General features: G+C 36.0%; 1 protein-coding gene across 1 annotated transcript; it reads left to right on the forward strand.

Moving 5' to 3' along the window:
- Positions 1-15,254: 15,254 nt before the first annotated feature.
- LOC145162445 (uncharacterized) lies at positions 15,255-15,808 on the forward strand. Its single transcript, XM_079081590.1, has one exon. It carries the CDS (start codon positions 15,430-15,432, stop codon positions 15,691-15,693), a length of 264 nt encoding a protein of 87 aa, XP_078937716.1. The 5' UTR covers positions 15,255-15,429; the 3' UTR covers positions 15,694-15,808.
- The last annotated feature ends 633 nt before the right edge of the window (positions 15,809-16,441 follow it).

Consider the following 16,441-nt stretch of genomic DNA (forward strand, 5'->3'; position numbering starts at 1 on the left):
TTGGGCTCACCAACGCGCCAGCGGTGTTCATGGACCTGATGAATCGGGTCTGTAGACCGATGCTCGATCGCTCGGTCATAGTGTTTATAGATGATATCTTGGTGTATTCCAAGACCCGAGAGCAGCACGAGGAGCATCTGCGGGAGTTGTTGGGAGTTCTGAGACGAGAACGGTTGTACGCCAAGTTCTCGAAGTGTGAGTTTTGGCTACGATAGGTCCAATTCCTCGGACATCTCGTTAACCAAGAGGGGATTTTGGTCGATCCGGCCAAAATCGAGGCGGTTATGCAGTGGGAGGTTCCGAAATCTCCCTCAGACATCAGGAGCTTTTTGGGATTGGCAGGGTACTACCGGAGATTCATATAGAACTTCTCCAAGATTGCGGTACCCCTAACTCGTCCGACGAGGAAGGCGGTGGATTTCCGGTGGGGCCCTGAGCAGCAGAGGGCGTTTGAGACCCTCTGACAGCAGTTGTGCGAGGCCCCAGTCTTGACACTCCCGGAGGGGGTTGAGGATTTTGTGGTGTTCTATGATGCATCCATCACAGGGTTAGGGGCGGTCCTCATGCAGAAAGGATGAGTGATAGCTTATGCGTCGCGGAAATTGAAGCCGCATGAGACAAGATACCCTACGCATGACTTGGAGTTGGGGGCGGTGGTATTCGCCCTGAAGATATGGAGACATTACCTTTATGGGGTCCGTTGTACCATTTACACGGATCACAAGACCTTGAGACATATCATGGATCAGCCGAACCTGAACATGAGGCAACGCAGGTGGCTGGATGTAGTTAAGGACTACGATTGCGAGATCCTTTACCACCCTGGTAAAGCGAACGTGGTTGCGGATGCTTTGAGCTACAAGTCAGCTGGGTCTTCCACCCCAGCGGTATGTATAAGGTTAGCGGTGGACTCCCCGCGGGTGATCATAGATGCCCAGGTTGAGGGCATGCGACCGGAGAATTGGAAGTTGGAGAGGATCAAGGGTGAGAATACACGGTTTGAGCAGGATAGTCGGGGATTATTGACCCGATGTAGTCGAGTTTGGGTTTCGATGTCTGGCGGGGTTAGGCAGACGGTTATGGAGGAGGCTCATAAGTCTCATTTCTCTATTCACCCGGGGGCCACCAAGATGTTCCGGGATTTGAGTTTGAGCTATTGGTGGCCGTGCATGAAGCGAGAAATCGCTTGGTACGTCGAGAGGTGCTTGACCTGTAGGATGGTCAAGGCCGAGCATCAGAGGCCGCATGGCAAGCTGCAGCCCCTGGAGATCCCCATGTGGAAATGGGAACATGTCACAATGGATTTTATTACCAAGTTGTCGAGGACGACGAAGGGGTTTGATGCTATATGGGTCATCGTGGATCGATTGACCAAGAGTGCCCATTTCTTGGCCATACGGGAGAGCTCATCGGCCGAGAAATTGGCCGACTTGTACGTTCGCGAGATCGTGTCTCGCCATGGGGTTCCCGTTTCCATTGTCTCTGATCGGGATGTCAGGTTTACTTCCCGCTTCTAGCAGAAGTTTCACGAGGAGCTGGGCACACGGTTGCACTTCAGCACAGCCTTTCATCCGCAGACTGATGGTCAGAGCGAGCGGACCATTCAGACCTTCGAGGATATGTTGAGGGCGTGTATCATCGATTTCGGTGGGAGCTGGGATTCCCACCTACCGCTTGCAGAGTTCGCCTACAACAACAGCTATCATTCCAGCATTGGCGCCCCGCCATTCGAGCTGTTGTATGGGCGGAGATGTCGCACCCCGGTTTGTTGGGGTGAGGTTGGTCACAGGGTGATGGGTCGGACGGAGGTGGTCTTCCAGACTACCGAGAAGATTCAGCAGGTTAGACAGCGGTTGCAGACCGCTCATAGTCGGCAGAAGAGTTACGCTGACCGACGCCGATCCGAGTTAGAGTTTCAGGTCGGTGACATGGCACTCCTGAAGGTCTCGCCCTGGAAGGGTGTGATCCGCTTCAGGAAGAGGGGAAAATTGGCTCCCCGATATATTGGGCCGTTCAGGATCATTGCCAGGGTTGGCAAGGTGGCTTACAGACTAGAGCTGCCGGAGGATCTTAGTCGGATCCACAGTACTTTCCACGTTTCGCAGTTGCGAAAGTGCATTGTGGACCCGGAGGCAGTGGTGCCACTGGACGACATTTAGGTTGATGAGCGCCTGAGTTATATTGAGAGGCCGATTGCCGTTTTGGAAAGGAAAGTGAAAGTCATGCGCAACAAGGAGGTTCCGTTGGTAAAGATACAATAGGAGCATCGGAGGGGATCCGAGTGGACATGGGAGTCGGAGGCTGAGATGTGGGAGCATTACTCGGAGTTATTCGCTACAGCTGACTTCGAGGACGAAGTCTAAGTCAAGTGGGGGAGAATTGTAACATCCCAACCGTCAGGTATTATTAATATTTTTCCTTTTAGACTTCATGTTTAAGGTCTACTCGACGAGTTGGCGCTATGACTCGTCGAGTAGTAGCGGGCCAGGACACGTCAATTAATGAGTGACTCGTCGAGTCGGCATGGGACTCGACGAGTAGGAGCTGGCAGTGGAAACCCTAATTTTCAGGGTTTTGCACCATATATATTGGACCATTAGCGCCTCCCACTGTCCTCTATCACCCTCTTGAGACCCAAAAACCCTAATTGTTGTGAGTGAGAGCTTGGAGAGTGTTTTAGAGCTTTGGGGAGTGACTTTTGTGAAGGAAACTTGTAGATCAAGAGGACAACATCAAGATTTCCGTGTGGATCCAGAGTCTACTTCAGTTTGGGCACGTTTTGGAGGTAACCAGCTGTTACCTTAACCTCTTTTCTTCTAAGAATCATTCATATGTGAAAACTAGGGCTTTCATTAGTTATTCATGAAGGGATTTTGGTATGGGAGCTAGATCTGAAGTTGAAAATTCAGATCTGAACCTCTTTTGAGTCCTAAGTCCATAAAGTTTCCAGCTCTTGCAAGGATGAGATTTTCCAAAGGTGTAAAGCTCCATTAGAAGCTTAGATTGGTCATTTAGAGCCTTTAGGGCCTTGCATGTGTGTAAAGTTTGCAACTTTACGTGTTAAACATGCCTTAGAAGCTTGGATCTGTAATCTGGAACCTTGGCATGGCTTAGAAAGTGTCTGCATGGATGAACGTCTGCAAGGACTCGACGAGTTGCATAGTCAACTCGGCGAGTCATATGAAGATGGTCGTGAACTCGTCGAGTTGATGAACAAACTCGGCGAGTCCGTTGAAGATTGCCTTGAACTCGGCGAGTCGTTCGAAGACTCGGCGAGTCGGCTAGGGTTTCTCCTAATTCTTGGACACGTATGAACTCGACGAGTTAAAGGGGAACTCGACGAGCCAATCAATGATTTCACGACTTCTCGAGTTCAGGAAGGACTCGACGAGTCGGTGAACTGCACTCGACGAGTCGAGTCAACATGGAATGTTGACTTTGACTGTGGACTTTGACTTTGACCAAGAGTTGACCAGTTGACTTCTGAGAGTATTCTGGTAATTTGGAGATTTACGAAAAAGGGTTTTATGGTAACGATAGGTGGTGGAGTTCGTGTTGGTGATCCGGGAGTTGAGCTTCTAGTTTCAGACGACAGTTGCGAGGTGAGTTTTTCCTCAATATACTCAAGGGTCTAAGGCACCAAGGCCGGCCCTTTGGATTATTATATGGTCATGTTATGCTAGTATAATCTGTTAGATCGGTATCCTAGAGGGTAGGATAATATTATATGATATGTGGTATGATCTGTTAGATTGGCATCCTGGTAGATAGGATGGTGTTATGTGCTATGTGGTAAGATCCGTTAGATCAAGTATTGTCTATAGACTGTTATGTGATTATCTATTTTATGTGCACATATTTGTTTGGCGGTTGAGGCTTATCTGCTCGGTGCGAAGGCCAATAGACCTGGGCATTCCAACCTGTAGGTTGTGGGCCGTGAGTATTCCATCCCGAGGATGATTGGACTCAGAGTATGTGGGCAATCCAACATGTTGGTTGTGGGCCTGGGGTATTCCAACCTGATGGTTTATTGGACCCATAGTGTATTGGCAATCCAACCTGTTGGTTGTGGGCCTGGGTATTCCAACCCGATGGTTGATTGGACCCATAGTGTGCTGTTATGATTCTATGTGTATTGTTGCGGGTATGGGTATTTTGGGGGAACTCACTAAGCTCTCGGGCTTACAGTTTCAGTTTATTGTTTCAGGTACATCAGGGGATCGCGGCAAGGCGAAGGCGTGATCGTACAGCTCCTCATGTTTTGTCTATGTGTCTGGGGAAAACTCTGATATTATACATTTTGAAAACAAAGTTGTAATGATTTTTAATGGTTTGAAATGTTTTTAAAAGTTTAAATTGGTTTGAATTTTTGGGTGTTACTCAATATAGTTTTTCTTCCTCACTGTAGCTCGTGTTTTTGTCAGCATCACACATACAATGTCTCTGACCTTCACAAATTGAGAACCTTAGGATAATTAGATTGAGATATCATGACTCTCCACTATGTACTAACGAACCCAACCAGAACAAACTTGACACCGATAAACATAACTTAATTCAAATAAAAATACGAGGGGAATTTTTTTATTATTTCAGATAATATATACTTAATGCGTATTAACAAGCGATATATTTTATTTAAAATTATTCTTTTAACAAATATTTGTTAAAACGTAGTTGCTATTTCGATAGTTGTTAAAAAGATATGATAGTTTTTTATTCTAATATTTAAGATTATTCGTTTAAAAAGTAACAATAAAACCTCTTAAAGTTGAATAAAAAAAGTAAAACACATAAACGAATGATGTAAACGAAAAACACATAAAAAACAACATTAAATAATTATATTTGATGTTTGATAGTTATTCGGGTTCTATTTTACTTTGTTTATTGGAGCAAAACATTAAAAAAACGTTATATAATATGAACGAACAAAACGTAAGACAAATAATATTTAATCGTATATTCGAATAAGACATCAAAAATATTAAAAGATTTTTAATCCACAAAAACAAAGCTAAGAATAAATAATATATATATATATATATATATATATATATAATTTAGATAATTAATTTAAAAAAATAAAAAAAATTTATATGAAATCTATAAAAGTTCTATTAAATTAAAAAAAAATTGATATAATATATTAATATTAATAAAGATGATAATAATAATAATAATAATAATAAATTGTTAAAAAAATGATAAAGAAAAAGATATAAATTAGTCTTTTATATGAAATAAAGACATAAACTGTAATATTCATAATCTATCAATTTTTAAATTTAGATACCAAAACCATGAATCTAACAAAAATACAGGGATCATTTCTGTAATTTACTCTATAGTTATGTTTTATGTTGAAAAGATAAATATTTTTGTGCGGCAGTGATACTGTCGCCGCATGGCTGACTCCAGAGTCCAGTGGGAAATTTAGCAGTCGAATTGGTTGAAAAAACCAGTAGTTTTTTCCAAGTGGCAGCCTCCTGTTTTTATCCCTAAAACCAGGTGCTCTTTTACTCCTTGTACTTCCTTGTAAACTCTATTTAAACCCATCCTTACATTTTCAAAATCATCGCAATAAAAAATCTTTGATACCACATCTTACAAGAAAAAACCCACTTGATTTCAGCATCTTCAAGTTTCTAAAAGCATGAGTTCAGGAAGCAAAGTATGGATGGTGGCTGGAACTGTTGGATTGGTGGAGGCGCTCAAAGATCAAGGCTTTGCAAGGTGGAATACCACCATCAGGTCCATCCACCACCACGCCAAGGCCAATCTCCGATCAATCTCCCACACCAAGAACCTGTCGGAGCCGGCAGCCATGGCTTCAAGCAGAGCCATGGAAGAGAAAGCGAAGCAATCAGAGGAGTCACTCAGAAAAGTCATGTACTTGAGCTGTTGGGGTCCGAACTGATAAAACAAATCTTTTTTAGCTGTTTTAGGTAGATAGATACTTAGATAGGCAGAAGCTGTACATGTAATTTTGCATGATGTGCAACCTTCAACAGAGAAAGAAAGGAAGAATTTGATCATGTATTATGAATCCAGTATTCAAGTTTTGTAAATTTACTTGTTGGAAGATTAAGATTTGATTTAGTTGTGCTTATGTTCTCATGTGTGTGATTTTTTCATTTATAAAGGCCATTCGTATAATCATACATGTAATAATAATTTCATTTTATATATTTGTTTTATGTACATTCATGGGACCACATCAACACGATCAACATAGATGGTGTTCATTTGCTAAAGATTCTATTAGATGCATTTTTTATGCATATGATATTAGATGATTTGGGTGAAGTTTTTATGGAAAAGTGGAGAGACAAATGTGGCCAAAGAAGCCTAACTTAAAACCCACCCTTAGAGGAATCTTGAAATTCAATAAACAAATCCCTAATGTATTTAAGTGTTATATGTTATGTATTTTTTTTTTCATTTTCGAGATATTTTATATAATTTGGTGGAATCGCTTTATTTTCATATTTTATAGATGTTTTTGTAAGGTATTTGAAGATTGAATCATGTTTTGTATCATGCTAGGGAGTTACGGTGCAAATTTTGGTAAGATCGTACCAAAACGGAAGAAGTTGGAATATTTGAAGATCAATCGCACTCATAAGTTTACTTGATCGAATGGGCCTTCCTCAGAGAAAAAAAATCATTTTCATAGTGTTTTTTGAATATAAATAACTTTAATAATAAATTATATATAAAAAAACTAATGACCAAATTTTATATAAAAAATATAATTTGTTACCTTTATGATAGGGTTATATCAAGTTAGTAACTAAACAGGCTATTGTCAAAATGATAGATTTTAAATATCAAGAAAGGGTATACATGTAAGAAAAAATATATAAAAACCAATATATATATATATATATATATATATATATATATATATATATATATATATATAAACATAATTCATTATCTTATCAAAGTATTTTGTTTGGTTTTGTATAGTACATCCACTTACTGCTTACGTCATGCAACCCTTGGATATTATCTCCATTGATAATTAAAAATGATTTGGAAAGAGAAGCCGTATTTGTTAGTTGGCGTCGAAGGGCATATTTGACAATTCACTGCCATAAAACCATTGGCTCTTCCAAGTCTCTGGCCTCCTGTTTTTACCGCTAAAGTTGGGGCTTCTCTCACTCTCTCCATCTCTATTTAAAACCAGTCTTCTCTTTCCCTAACTCATATCCATCAAACAAATCTCTAATACCATTCAAACTAGAAAACCCCTTTCCATTTTAGCATCTTAAAATAGTCGAAAACATAAAGAAAAGATGAGCTCGAGCACAAGCAGATCATGGATGGTGGCAGCAACTGTCGGATTGATGGAGGCACTCAAGGATCAAGGCTTTGCAAGATGGAACGCCACCATCAGGGCAGTTCACCACCACGCCAAGTCCAATCTCCGATCAATTTCTCCGACCAAGAAGTTGTCTTTGCCGACGGCCATGGCTTCAGGCGGAGGCGTAGAAGAGAGGGTAATGCAATCAGAGGAGTCGTTGAGAAAAGTCATGTATTTGAGCTGTTGGGGTCCCAATTGATCAAACCCTTTGCATCTGTTATTAATTTTAGGCACCTAGACACTAGATTAAATGTAAATGTAATTATGCATTGTGTATAACATTTATAATGAAGTGAAAATCGTTATTATGAAAATACAGCCTAATTTTGTGTCATGATTTGATGTTATTCCGAAATATACATTATTCGTTATAAAAAACATTTACAATGAGGCCTAAAATGCTAAATTTGGAAAACCATATATTAATTAGCGTTATATCTTTTTTTTGGAACAACAAATCTATTCTATTCTCCTCCTATATAACACCTAAATCTCCACCTATATCTCTCACGAGACTTGAACCCTCGACTTCAAGGAGGGAGGGCAACACCGGATACCGCTAGGCTAGAAGCCCTTTGGTAATTAGCGTTATATCTATCCGTTGATTGTGTTGACCGATATAAAAACAATGGGTCGATTTTTCTTTCTTTTATAAAACCCTACTTTTAGTTATTTTATTTATAACATTGTATTATGACAAATCTACCAAATTAAAATTATATCATTTATATAAAGTTTTTTCTTTGTATGTGTTAGGGTAAACATGTTGTAAGTTGCATAGTTAGGTAGTGAAAATGTTTTAAAACCATTTTTATTGAGAAATTAAATTGCTTCCTACTTTTTATGTCTACAAATGTTCCTATCCAATAAAATTATGACAAGTGTCATCATTCCATATTTTTTTAACTAACTCATTAAAGCTATATTAGTAATATATCAAATACAATTAAATTGGATGATGATTTGTCATAATTTTAGTGGGTAGGAATAAATGTAGGCATAAAAGTTAGGAGATAATTTAATTTCTCTTTTTTAGAGAAATTAAATTGTTTCATACTTTTTATGCCTACAAATATTCTCACCCAATAAAATTATGACAATTGTCATCATTCCATATTTTTTTAACCAACTCATTAAAGCTATATTAGGAATATATCAAATACAACTAAATTGGATGGTGATTTGTCAGAATTTTAGTGGTGAAAGTACATTGCAATTTCTTGCATTTAGCCTATATTTACGAAATTTAGGTCATATTCGGCCGATATATGAGTTGGTTGATGAGAAAACAAACATCCCACTTGCTACTTCATTTTATTATAACATCGCATTGCCTATCCAACTTCTTTCTATTATAGCATTGTATTTTTCTATTACAACAACCAAAAACAAAGTAAAATTGTTTAGAGTTGCCAATAATATCAATAAATGGTTATGTTTGTTGGTCCGGTAATAGATGAGAAATTAATGGACAAATTCTATTTTCTTTCATAACATCAAACATAGATAATTTTGTTGTTATTATTTGTAAAAAGTTAACTACATTGCCAATATTGGATAAAAATATAAGTATGTTGCTATTATTGGTTGAAAAGAAAAAGTACGTGCTATTATTTGTTAAATAGATAGCTATGTTGCTATTATTTGTAAAAATAGACAAGTTCATTGCTGTTATTGGATTAAAAGGTATGTTGCTATTATTGGTCGAAAAGAAAAGTATGTTGTTATTATTTGTTAAAAAGATAAGTATGTTGCTATTATTTGTGAAAAAAGATAAGTTAATTGCTATTATTGGATTAAAAGGTAAGTGTATTGCTATTGTTGTTTAAAAAGATAAGTATGATGCTATTATTGGTTAAAAATAAATGGGTTGATATTATTAGTTAAAAAAATTAACTATATTGGTACTATTGGTTAAAAAGATAAGTACAATGGTATTATTGATTAAAAAGATAAGTACAATGCATTAATAAGAAAAATAAAAACGCACACAAAAAGCATGTTGAAAGTACAACATCAATAAATAAAAGTATGATCTATAATTAGGCATGAATTACTTTAAAAATACAATGTTATAATTGGGCCATTTTTTTCATTGTACTTACAAAGTACAATGCATTAATAAGAAAAATACAAACGCGCACAAAAAGAGAAGTGCATTGCTATTATTGACACAAAGAAGATCGTGAAACTATTTCAATCATCATGTTGACATAAATCCCCAATTACATTATTAAATAAAGGGAAGCCTACACATAGGATTATATGAAACGATTTTTATGAAAATGTGATCAATAGGTTTATATAAGTGTTCGAACGCGCTACCCCTATACCACCACTATGTCCCTATATTCCAACACCCACACTCCGCCCCCTGTTTGTTTATCTCCTTGGAAATATGCAATAATCCAAAAACAGCTACCCATGCCACCACATTCGTCCCACACTAGGGGTGCAAACGAGCCAAACTACTCGTGATCTACTCGTTAAAAGCTTAACTCGAAACCGATTTTAAACGAGCCCAAGCCAAGCTCAAGCTTAATATTAAGCTTGTTTATTAAACGAGCCCGAGCTCGAGCCTATGTCACTAAGCTTGATTAGGCTCGCGAGCCTAAACGAGCCTATATATAATATAATTTATTATTATTTATACATATTAAAATAAAAACATATCTGAAGAATTAGGGATTTAGGGTATTAGTAAACGAACTTCTTAATGAGCTCGAATAGAGCTTAAGCTTATTTAGGCACCTATGACAAAAAATGAGTCGAGCTCTAGCTCGAGCCGAGCTTGCATAATTCCTTACGATTTCAAGTCGAGCTCAATACAATAAAGCTTGAATCGAGCCGAGTTCAAGCTCGAGCCAAGCCTGGCCAGGCTCGGGCTCGGTTCGACTCGTTTGCACCCCTATCTCATACATCCCTATCTTTCCCCAATATTTCAACTTCCACACTCCAAATATTGTTTATTTCAATAGAAAAAGGAAAAAAACTGACTATAAAAATATAAATATTTTTATTATTTCTATCAAAAAATTAAATATGTTGACATTTCTCTCAAATACATAAAAATGGTACAATTTCTATAAAAAAAACCATAAGCATTATTGTCAAAAAAAAAAAAAAAAATTAAGTATGTTGTTACTTTTGTCAAAAGATATTAGTTGGTTGTTAACTATGTTAATAGATATAGGTAGTGACAATTGTAGCTAATAAAACCACACAAGCAACTAATGCTTCTTTGGTGCCTCCACATTGTCATTTATCTCTCCAACATGAAATGATTTCTTTAATAATGATAAGTGAAGATAAATCGCTACTAAAACTTGTTCTCGTTGATCATTGTTCCCACATTTTATCATCGAAGATGTATGTGATAAAAATTCAGAATCTTTAGCATAAAAACACTTATCTTTAGATTTTGATCTTAAAATGAAACATCATTGCATTTTAAGATCTAATCTAAACCCAAGAGGTCTATGAATATGTAGATATGTAAATATTTCACCATTATCAGGTTGTACTTGCATTGAAACAGAGATTACAAATAAATAAAAGAAGCAAAGAAGAAGGGAGAGATGTAGAAGGCAATAATGTTCTCATACTCGAATTCAAGCAAACATCTCTTTCTCTATTTTGGTGCTCTCTTACATCAGTATTCCCTGCAACATGTCAAATTTGACTACATTCACTTGGTACAGACTTTGATTTTCAAAGTCTATTTGATATGAAATACGTGTTTTATCTGAAAAAAACAGGCCTTAGTTAGATTTTCGCAGATATTTTATATTTGTTCAGGTTGACATTGCGAAAAACTTGATTTTCACATATAACAATTTACCAAAATCTAAAAAAAAAATCTTATAAAATTTTTGTAGTTCTCATAGCTAAAATTGTAATATCTTTAATGTGTGTTTTGTATTAAAAAAAATAGTTTGTGGGACCAGACTAATTTATCTTTTTTTTTAAAAAAAATTTAATTATCGTAAAGATAAATATTTTTGTAAGGTAGTGATACTGTCGCTGCCATGTCATGGCTGAGTCCAGAGTCGAGTGGGGAATTTTAGCAGTCGAATTGGTTGAAAAAACCAGTAGTTTTTTTCCAAGTGGTAGCCTCCTGTTTTTATCCCTAAAACCAGGAGCTCTTTTACTCCTTGTACTCTTTCCTTCTAAACTCTATTTAAACGCATCTTTACATTTTCAAAATCATCGCAATCAAAAATCTTTCATACCTCATCTTAACAGAAATAACCCATTTGATTTCAGCATCTCCAAGTTTCCGAAAGCATGAGTTCAGGAAGCAAAGTATGGATGGTGGCCGGAACCGTTGGATTGGTGGAGGCGCTCAAAGATCAAGGCTTTGCAAGGTGGAATACCACCATCAGGTCCATCCACCATCACACCAAGGCCAATCTCCGATCAATCTCCCACACCAAGAACCTGTCGGAGCCGGCAGCCATGGCTTCAAGCAGAGCCATGGAAGAGAAAGCAAAGCAATCAGAGGAGTCACTCAGAAAAGTTATGTATTTGAGCTGTTGGGGTCCGAATTGATAAAATAAATCTTTTTTAGCTGTTTTAGGTAGATAGATACGGAAAATCTGTATATGTAATTATGCATGATGTACAACCTTAATGGAGAAAAGAACAAGAATTTGATCATGTATTATGAATCCAATATTCAAGTTTTGTAAATTTACTTGTTGGAAGATTAAGATTTGATTTAGTTGCTCTTATGATGCCATTGAGAAATCGAGCTGGTGAAGCCAACAATTTCAGTAATGTCTTAAGATGATGGGGAATTGTGTTCTTGTTCTCTACTGTGATTTTTTCATTTATAAAGGTCATTCTGATTAATCATACATGTAATCATTTCATTTTGTATATTTGTTATAATTAGTCATACATGGGATAATCATGATTTTAAAACAATCATATATCTTTCCTTCGACATTAAGATTGTGTTACATCATGCATTATAAAAAGTATAAAAGATTGTTCAATTGGGACCCCAACAGGTTCTTGGTGTTGGAGAATGATGGGAGATGTGACTCGACGTGGTGGTGGATGGACCTGATGGTGTAGTTGAGTGTCTCCACCAATCCAACAGTTCCGGCCACCATCTATGCGCTCTGGTTCTTGAACTCATTCCACATTTAATTTGAGTAGATTAAATCAAATGTTTTTTCTTTATTGTCTATCTTGGTAATGTTTGTGATTGATTTTGAGAACTAAATCGCCCCAAGTTTCATGGATAAAAACAGGAGGCTCAACACTTGAATGGCTAATGGTTTTTGGGCATGGAATTGTCCATAATGCCCTTTGACTTATAAAGTGATGTGGATCGTTGTAATCATCTGGTTCCTTGGATCAATCCAACAATTTTCTGCACATGATCATTTTTAATTGTGCCAAAGTTTAATAATAAATTCACACCACCCACTTCATTACTTCATATATAAGTTATTCATAGTACATTAACTTCATTAGAGTTTTTGATTGGTTACTATATCATAAATATAACTCTCTATTTCTATTAATCTTCTTTTACAACATATCAAAATTTACAGACAAATTTCACAGTTTAATAGAATATATTAATATATTTTTATAAAATCTAATTTATAACATATTTAATAATTAAAATTTTTTATTTTTCTCACAATAGTAAAAGTTAAATCATTTAATGTCAATTAGGCATGTCGTCTCTTTCAATTCTCTCGTTGAAACATGTATTATGAACACTAATGCCTAAAAATATAAGACTAAATTATATGTTTGATCCCTAATGTTTCGGTTTCATTCTTTGCATTGTTGGCCCACATATGGCTAACATTGCGTATTTAATCCTTTTTCAAACTAAATTATCATGTTTGGTCCTAACCCCTAACAAATTGACACTTAATCTCCCTCATGTCTCTATACACATAATGGTATTTTTTTCATTTCCCCCTTGTATCAAATTTCTTATTTCACCATTCTCTCTCCTAATTATGATTATGGCAGTATACATTTTCTTATTTCCTACCCCTATGCTTAGCAAGAAGCAGACCAAGGTAATAAGCATACATTTGAATAACGAACAACTTGTATTTACCTGCATCTTCACAAAATTTATTCTTAAAGCATGGAAAGAACTTTAAGAACACATTGGTAGCATAAAAAAATGTTAAGTTGTATAATGCATTTCCTTTATACCTTTATAGACCAAACCGACATGGATGATGTTTCTTTGATTAAGATTCTATTAGATGCATTTCTTATGCACAAGATATAGATGATTCGGTAGAAGCTTTAAGTGAGAGAAAGACAAACGTGACCTTTAGAAGTTCAACTTAAAACCAATGTAACTTTTGATCCGTAAGAAATTTGAAGATGTGTGATACATTAACGAAAAGTTCTCGACGGCCGAAAACTCCTAATACGTCGCCTACCCCTCAGTCAATCCCCAAATTTCATTATTTAGACCTCAAAATCATGATTTTCCCGACTTCGGTGCATTTCTATAATTTGCTTGATTAAGTTTTAATGACAAAACGGAATTTATCAAATTTTCATGTTTAGTTTACAATTTAATTTCATGTATCTAATGATATTTTCTCTTTTTCAAATTTGATTGTACTTGGCAAATTTAGCCACCGGGCACCATTCAACCCTTTAGAGGCATTTTGAAATTCAATAAACAAATCCCCTTTTAATATTTTTGTTAATATTGATTCCGTACTGTGTCAATTTTATGCACCATTTGGCATGTTTATTTCATACATTTGCATTGTATTTAAGTCTTATATGCTATGCATTTTTTCATTTTCGAGGTATTTTATATAATTTGGTGGAATCATGATGCTTGCACATTTCATGAATGTTTTGTAAGGTATTTGAAGAATGAATCGTGTTTTGGATCATGTTAGGGAGTTGTGGTTCAAATTTTGGTAAGATCAAACAAAAAACGAAGAGGTTTGAATTTTTGAAGATCAACCTAATCAAAAGATCACTTGATCGAGTGATCCTTCCTTATAGCCTCTACTTGGTCAAGCCACCTGGAAAAATCAAAATTATGTGTTTTGAAGACCCAAAAGCCGAGTGGGATCCCGATGCAAAATCAGCTCTGTCGAATGGGTTGTTAGTTTGTTTTCGGGCCTATAAATGCATCATTACCTTTTTATATATATTTGTAGGTTTGAAGACATTAGGAAATTTTTATTTTTATAAAAGATAATGTTAACAAAAAAATCACATTAATAATATTTTTATAAATATAACTCACTTTAATGATAAATTATATATAAGAGATCAATGCCCAAGTATTATATAAAAAACATAATTTGTTAGTTGTTATCTTATGTTAGGGATATATGAAGTTAGTAACTAAACAGCTATTGTATAGATTTTAAAGATCAAGAGTTAAAAGGGTATATAGAGACCAATATATACATGCAAAAACAATTTATTATCTTATCAAGTATTATGATGATATTATCCGTAGAAAGAAATGACCATCGTCCATCATTTGGATTTGTATCGTACATCCACTCACTGCTTACGTCATGCAGCACCTGAAGTCCTGAACTTTATCCATTAGCATTTAAAAAGGGTGCTGCTATTAAGACACCCTTTAAACATCCTATAGCATCTTTATCAAAAGTCAACCAATAGGTAACTATTTTTAATTATCTTTTTCAAAAAACAATGTAATTCTAACCAATAAAAATACTTTAAAAATTATATAGGGTGTCTAAATGGTAAAATAGGGTGTCCATTTAGCCAACCCCTTTAAAAATGATTTGGAAAGAGAAGCCATATTTGTTAGTTGGCATCGAGGGGGCATATTTGACAATTCACTTCCATAAAACCATTGGCTTTTCCAAGTCTCTGGCCTCCTGTTTTTACCTCTAAAGTTGGGAACTTGGGGCTTCTTTCACTCTCTCTCTATCTCTATTTAAAGTACCAGTCTCTCCTTCCCTAATTCATATCTATCAAACATATCTCTAATACTATTCAAACAAGAAAACCCCCCTTTCATTTCAGCATCTTAAAACAGTCGGAAACTTAAAGAAAAGATGAGTTCCACAAGCAGAGTATGGATGGTGGCAGCAACTGTCGGATTGGTGGAGGCACTCAAAGATCAAGGCTTTGCACGATGGAACACCACCATCAGGGCAGTCCACCACCACGCCAAGTCCAATCTCCGATCAATTTCTCAGACCAAGAACTTGTCTTCGCCGGCGGCCATGGCTTCAGGCGGAGGCGTAGAAGAGAGGGCGAAGCAATCAGAGGAGTCGTTGAGAAAAGTCATGTACTTGAGCTGTTGGGGTCCCAACTGATCAAACCCTTCGCAGATGTTATTAATTTTAGGCACCTAGATACCAGATTAATGTACATGTAATTATGCATTGTGTACAACGTTTACAAGGAAGTAAAAATCGATTATGATCAAAAGATTGGTGTATGATATAATGTTATTTACAATTTCACTTGATGAAATCAAGTTTTATAATTTGAGTGAAAGAATTGTAGTTCAGGGTTAAAACCAAATTTTTTTCCACTAGTTATCGTTGAAAAAAAAACTTTATTAGCATCATTAAACGTCGATTAACCTAACCATTGAATATGTGGTTGTGGAGCAATGTGGAAAGGTTGTTTGAGCTAGTAATATGTAATGGCATCTAAAATAACATCAATTTTATGAAAACACAATCTATTTTTATGTCATGATTTAATGTTCTTCCGAAAGATACATTATTAGTTATAAAAAACATTTATTTGACCAAATATTAATGTTAAAAAAAACAAGAATTACTTTAATATTAACTTATGGATTTTAAAATATACATGATACTATCACAAAGAATTCAAGATCTGACACATATGCGTATGAATTGATTTATAATCTTAGGTTTATGTTTCTTGGTTTAGACATTTCATTGAATTGTTCTATTCATAGTTATACTATATACTTCCCATTTCTAATTTCTTCCAATAATTTTATCAGATTAAATCTCACACAATTTACAAGTAGAATAGTTAAAAAGCTAATTATGTTTTTCTTTAAGTACGGTGCACTTACGCATC

This window comes from Lactuca virosa, chromosome 3 (assembly GCF_052849685.1).
Source record: "Lactuca virosa cultivar CGN04683 chromosome 3, Lactuca_virosa_CGN04683_v6, whole genome shotgun sequence".
Lineage (NCBI taxonomy): Eukaryota > Viridiplantae > Streptophyta > Magnoliopsida > Asterales > Asteraceae > Lactuca > Lactuca virosa.

Bases quoted from the DNA above. Each gene is read 5' to 3' on its own strand.
- LOC145162445 (XM_079081590.1), top strand. From the start codon at position 15,430: ATGAGTTCCACAAGCAGAGTATGGATGGTGGCAGCAACTGTCGGATTG.